The following is a 5,995-nucleotide window of genomic DNA, read 5'->3' on the forward strand; positions in this document are numbered from 1 at the left end:
TTTCATTTTTGTTTTCATTAGGAAAGCACAAGAAAACTTATACTCATATCTACGCGAAGACGAGAAGAAATCGTTGAACAATATCAGGTTTCAACATTTCTATGAGGTGCAAAAATTCGGCGCTAGTCCTATTGAGGAAGTAATATTGACTGTGAAAATTCCGACGCACCTTCGCCGACCCGATGTCAAGGACGTAATGATCATCAGTATCAACGATACTGTCGGTAGAATGGACGGATATCAATTTTATTGCAGCGACTCAAATCAAACAGAAGTACTTTCTATTACATCTAACAAGATCGTATCCATGGATGATGTAATTGTGAATTCATCGAGCATCGCGAGTAATAACACGCACGCGAGATTCAGCATAGAAGAAAACACGCAGATAAATGTGCCATCTGAAAACAGAACGCTTTATATTAATTGCACAAGTAATGCAATTGAATGCGTTCATATCACTTGTAGATTGGGTCCATTCTTAAGTTATTTGTCTGTTGCGAAATTTTTGGTGACGTTGGATTTGCAATTATCGAATTTCCCTGGTAAATATAAATCCAATAATCTCAATCCCTGGCAACTCGTTGGCTTGTGTAAAATAGCTATGGCAGTGTCGCTTAGCGCCGAGACACTATCAGTGTTTCCAGATATTACCAATTAATATATATAAAAGAACACATGATAGAATATGATATAAGAAATTGATATAAGAGAAGAATATATTTTGAATATTTTCTGATTACAGCTGACATGCTGAGGCATAAAGACATTATATTTTACGTGACTGAAGGTAGCGTTACTATAACGCAACCTGATAATATTGCTCAAAGAGAAGGTCATAAACCGGACACTACTTTGGTTGCAACAACATTTCTAGGTTCACCGATAGCTCAAGGAATAGCTGTGTGGATAATAGCGTTATCGGTGATTTTAGGAATTGTATTGTTGATATTGTTAGTACTAGGTTTAATAAAAATTGGCTTCTTCACTAGAAAGAAGAAGTTGGAACTCGAAGCGTTGAAAGCTGAGACTGACGTATGTTTAGCATTCTCATCAAAGTTAAATAAAAGTTCTCATTTTAATTTCTCATGATTGTCATTAGTTGCTTTATTAAATAGTGATTTGTGTTTCAGAAAAAGTACAATGTGGTTCTGGAAACAACATCTTCCACAGCAACTCTGGATCATGACTGAATACGCATAAATAAAATTTATAGAACTTAATTAATTTTAATGCATTTTTTATGATATATATTTTTTCTTCGTAAATAGTAGACCATAATTGTCATTATAGTTTAATATATAAAAAAATATATATTATGTATATCTTTTTAAGAACAGTTTCATAAAACAATAAAGCATTTTTTATACAAATGTAATTTCAAAAAATATTTACCTTGCTATAATTGGACTATAAAAGATTCAGTAAGAAGCGATATATTTATTTTTTCAAAACTGCCATCTAAAACATACAATCTTTAAAATCCTACAAAGCAATTTCGAAACGAGTTTAATTTTATTTATGCAATTAATTCATAAGATTTATATATGATATCGGGAAATATTTTTTCCTGTTTTTTTTTATCTGTATGCCAATTCTAAAAATTTATTAAGAAATAATCGTGTGTCTCACGTATCTCAATAAACAAGATTTTAAAAAATAAGTAAGTAAATTACACATTTAAGTAATATTGTTGAAGTTTAGTTGAATATCATAATTATAGTAGATAAATTTTTATTTTGACATCAAGATATCATTGTAATGTGTATTATTAGGCAGGAACACTAAATTACTGCGTCCGGATGTTCTCAATCATAGTCGGATACACAAAAATAGACTTTAGAACGTAACTTAATATACTTTAATATATTTTATACATGTGTGATGTGTATATTTATTTTTTAATGAAAATAAATATATATATGTATAATAATTGTTCGTAATTTAAATGTATATATAAGGTATATATTTTATATATATATATCTCTCTCTGGTTAAGGCCACTCTTATAAAATAATAAAATTTTTATATAAAAATATAATCTTAAAAAATATTAACTTCCTGCTATACTTATACAGCTCTCATTCGGACTATTTCATGGAAGGTATAACTTTGTAAAGAGCAGTGTTTTAATTTCTATCTTGAATCTTACCTAAAATATGCAACTTTAAAGTCTTTAAAAGCGATTTTGGAACTTACAATCTACTTAATATCCATATGAAAATTCATAACGTTTATGAGATTCGTATAATATCAAGTAGCATTCTTTCGCATTTATATTTGATGCAGCTGCCATTAATACGTCTAAATATTCGCTGATATCAAGAAATAAACGATATTAACGATACAAAATAATAGCATATTTCAATAAACGAGATTCGTAATGATATATAGATTACATTTTCAAGCAATAAGAGAGCATAAGATCATCTATGAATACTTGCAGGTCAAAGTTTTCCGAAGCGTTTAATCATCTAATCCAAGTCCCTTTGAAATTTCATCCGCAGTTAATTTGTGGCCACCTGAAGACGGTGGAGTTTCCGGACGCGGAGCTGGCTTCGGTGCTGGCGGTGTTGGAGGTGGAGGCTCATAACTTGGAGGAGGTCCAGAATGATATTCATCATGAGATTTCTATACAGAAAGAATTCATCAAGTATTGTTTAGAAACATAATTGAATTTCCTTTTGCACTTTTTAATTATATACATCGCTGAAATCGAAAATGTATCGAAATATGTTATTTACATCTTTTCCACGTTTATTCAGACCGTCTAGAGCCGAACTGAATAAGGCCGATCCAATTCCCGACAACAGATCTGATCCGCCAGAACTTTGGCCGCCGTATGTCGGATAACCGCCGGATGGTTGATATCCACCATATCCTCCTGAAGGTTGATACGCTGGTTGCTGATGACCTCCACCACCACCGAGAACACCACCGAGTAGAGATCCTAATGTTCCGCTCAGACCATTACCAGAAGATGGTTGATTTGGATAAGCAGGCTGTTGAGATCCTCCACCGCCTAATACCAATAAAAAACATAAAATAGATGTCCTAAATTATATACTAAAATTTACTATACTATATTCTAAGATTCAGTATCAAGAATCTTGGACACGGATAATCATCTATTTATCTCATCTAAGAAATATGCCCGTCCTTGCAATTCCGATGCGATGATGTCATTCGGACAGTCACGCCAGCGCTTGATTACAGATTTTCTGATTTATAAGACTCTTGAATCATGATATGATATATCCATTTACAGAAATTACCGAAAGATACAATTCGTTAAATCATAGATTTTTGTTCACACGTATAACTCGTCAAAAAATCTCAAGACATATCTCCGATTAAATTACATATATAATATATTTGAAATTTAAGTTATAAATATATTATACCCAGTGCTCCTAAAATAGAATCGAATACACCACCACCACCACCACCACCTGATTGCTGAGCGGGATAGCCTTGTTGTGCGTGTGAGTTGCTGTGCAAGGCATTGCTTGCCAGGCTGCTAGCTAAAGCCATCCCAAGAGATCCAGCTAAATTTCCGAAACCACTTTCGCTTTCCGTCTTTGACTTCGAAGAATCTAATTTTTCATGATCTTTTTCTTCAGTTTCTTCCTTCTTTTTCTAAGAAACATGTGTATTTAATATTATATATCATTTAAGTAATATATATTATTGTAAATATAATGACAAATTTAAATATAATAAAAATATTTAAATATCTTTATATATCTTTACATTCATCGCATGCATGGCTGCCGCTACACCTCCAGCTGCCACTAATCCACCTAATGCTAATCCAACTTTGTCCAGACAATCTCCAAAAACGCCTTCTTCCTCTGCTTTTTGATTAGGTTGATATCCATAGGCTCTTGGTGGGTTGTAACCATCAGGACCACCATAGGCAGTAGGAGGAGGAGGAGGACCATAACCAGTCGAAGGAGGACCATAACCAGTTGGAGGAGGAGGACCATATCCACCTTGAGGTTGGATCGTTGGATATAAACCACCTGGAGCTAGAATAAAAAATACAAAAGTTATCAATACTTTTATTAAGATAAAAAATATAAATCCTAAGGTTTAGTAAATTGAAGATGACAAGTGTAAAACGAAATTAGCTAAGCTAATTATATGTATGTGCTAATTAATATATTTTAATATATTTTACATTTTAATATATATATTATCTTCATAAGATCATATTTTCAATGAGATTTTATAGTAACTTGCAAAATTTATATTAATATGTACTAGCTGTAATTAAAATAAAAATATGATTCCTTACGTGGTGGTCCAAAATTAGCAGTTTCTACATCATTTGGTACTGAAGGTTTTGATGACTCGACTGATACTTGTTCATATGTGATGGAATGTACCTCAACATCACCATCGATAACCAAATGAGTAACTTTTATGAATGGTAATCGATGAGCGAATTCTGTGAAGTGCCTGCCATTGATGGCAATCTTATAACAGTGATGGTCACATAGAATCAGTATCTCGAATTCCTGGCCTGGCTGAATCCACATTGGGCCAGCATTTTCTTCTATGCCCCAGGTCATCGATTCTATGTGATTTCTAGTAATAAAGCCTTCAGGGAAGCGCGGAGATACATGAATGGCTATGTCATCTCTTGGATTTAATGTCGGTCCGAGCTGGTAATTGATAGCAAATCGTACAGCCTGTGATGGCACCTTGCCTTGTATCTTCACCATTGTACCTGCCCTCAGGCCTCCTTCTATTTTTCCTACATATGGAATTTCCTGTCACAAAATATAATTGTAAAAAAAATGGTAAACATAACAAAACTCAAAATTTGATATTGTTTAATTGTATTAATTGAAGCACAAAAAAGTTCTTAATATTAATTAATTTTTTAATTAAAAAATTATGATATATATTTATATATAATAACCGTTCAAAGTAATATATATATATTCTGACAAGTTAAAAGTTAATATATATTATTAATAATTCATAATTACTACACTCTGAATAACATCAAAGAAACGGTTAAGAAATTAATGATATGTAAATTCGTGACTCGTAAGACGCAAAAGGCATCGGCAATGCAGATGCTTTGTGGATCAATGAAAGTTCTATCAAAACGTGTACCTGTAGCAGGTACTTACCGGATTATGCACTGGAGAGTTGGCCATTTTCGTGATTGCTTTAACAACCTAATTTCGATTCGAATGGAGACGATGTTGAAATAGATCGCACTTGTAATATCACCAATGCGCAACGTGCAGACGATCGTCGGACGTCTTCCCGATTCCTTTCACGAAGCGTTTTCAACACAAATGAACGCAGACTAACATTTCTATTTACAGTGCTGACACTGCTGACGTTTCTCCGGAGTATAAAATATACCATATAACACGTACTGTAGCGCGACTGACAATGATCGTGACACAGTTTATATATAAGCATGGTGACGTTTTGACGCATCAATTACGCAATCTATTGCGCATCCATGTGTCGTCATGTCCGTATATGCGCGCTTATTCGAATCAAGCCGCGCGATTGGACACGCAAAGAGCGTCCACCAATCCAAACGGTCAAATCTACCGGAAGGAATAGGAAGCACGTGCATTGCAGCCAATCCGCAAGTTCTTGTTAGTGATATCATGCGCAAATACTCGAATGGACATTCCTTATTCTCAAATCTGACTTGAGGCACGTCAGAAATATTTTTTTGACAAAAATAATAAGACCAGAATATATATACAACTTTAAAAAGTTATTATGTATATTATGTATATTATGATTTTCTAATAGTCAATATTATAATTTTTTGAAAGATAATATTAAGAGATATTATTAATCTTAAGCTTTAATTAGATAATATTTAAAATTAAACATATTGAATTTTAAGCTTTCGCTCTGTTGCTATTTTTAGTTTACTGAAATTACGACAGAGAGAGAGAGAGAGAGAGAGAGAGAGAGAGAGAGAGAGAGAGAGAGAGAGAGAGAGAGA

At 33.2% G+C, this 5,995-nt stretch overlaps 2 protein-coding genes across 2 annotated transcripts in view; one reads left to right on the forward strand and one right to left on the reverse strand.

Annotated features, from left to right (window-relative positions):
* LOC108692911 (integrin alpha-PS4-like) overlaps positions 1-1,199 on the forward strand; it is a 5,358-nt gene extending 4,159 nt beyond the window's left edge. Inside the window, exons 8-10 of the mRNA XM_018201485.1 lie at positions 22-545; positions 746-1,035; positions 1,134-1,199. Of these exons, the coding sequence (XP_018056974.1) occupies positions 22-545; positions 746-1,035; positions 1,134-1,193 (874 nt within the window). The 3' untranslated portion in view covers positions 1,194-1,199. The remainder of the gene's footprint in view (positions 1-21; positions 546-745; positions 1,036-1,133) is intronic.
* A 795-nt stretch (positions 1,200-1,994) lies between these two features.
* LOC108692889 (pro-resilin) lies at positions 1,995-5,392 on the reverse strand. Its single transcript, XM_018201442.1, has 6 exons — positions 5,148-5,392; positions 4,301-4,778; positions 3,754-4,031; positions 3,405-3,639; positions 2,745-3,022; positions 1,995-2,631 (listed from the first exon to the last, which is right to left on the reverse strand). Exons 1-6 carry the CDS (start codon positions 5,172-5,174, stop codon positions 2,467-2,469), a joined length of 1,461 nt encoding a protein of 486 aa, XP_018056931.1. The 5' UTR covers positions 5,175-5,392; the 3' UTR covers positions 1,995-2,466.
* Positions 5,393-5,995: the final 603 nt, after the last annotated feature.

Source organism: Atta colombica, unplaced genomic scaffold (genome assembly GCF_001594045.1).
Source record: "Atta colombica isolate Treedump-2 unplaced genomic scaffold, Acol1.0 scaffold83, whole genome shotgun sequence".
Lineage (NCBI taxonomy): Eukaryota > Metazoa > Arthropoda > Insecta > Hymenoptera > Formicidae > Atta > Atta colombica.

Excerpts from the sequence above, each read along its gene's own strand:
- LOC108692889 (XM_018201442.1), bottom strand. The coding sequence starts at position 5,174 with ATGGCCAACTCTCCAGTGCATAATCCG. Across the intron at positions 4,779-5,147 it reads ACTCTCCAGTGCATAATCCG|GAAATTCCATATGTAGGAAA; the intron begins GTAAGTACCTGC and ends ATTTTGTGACAG. Across the intron at positions 3,023-3,404 it reads TTCTATTTTAGGAGCACTGG|GCGGTGGAGGATCTCAACAG; the intron begins GTATAATATATT and ends TATTGGTATTAG.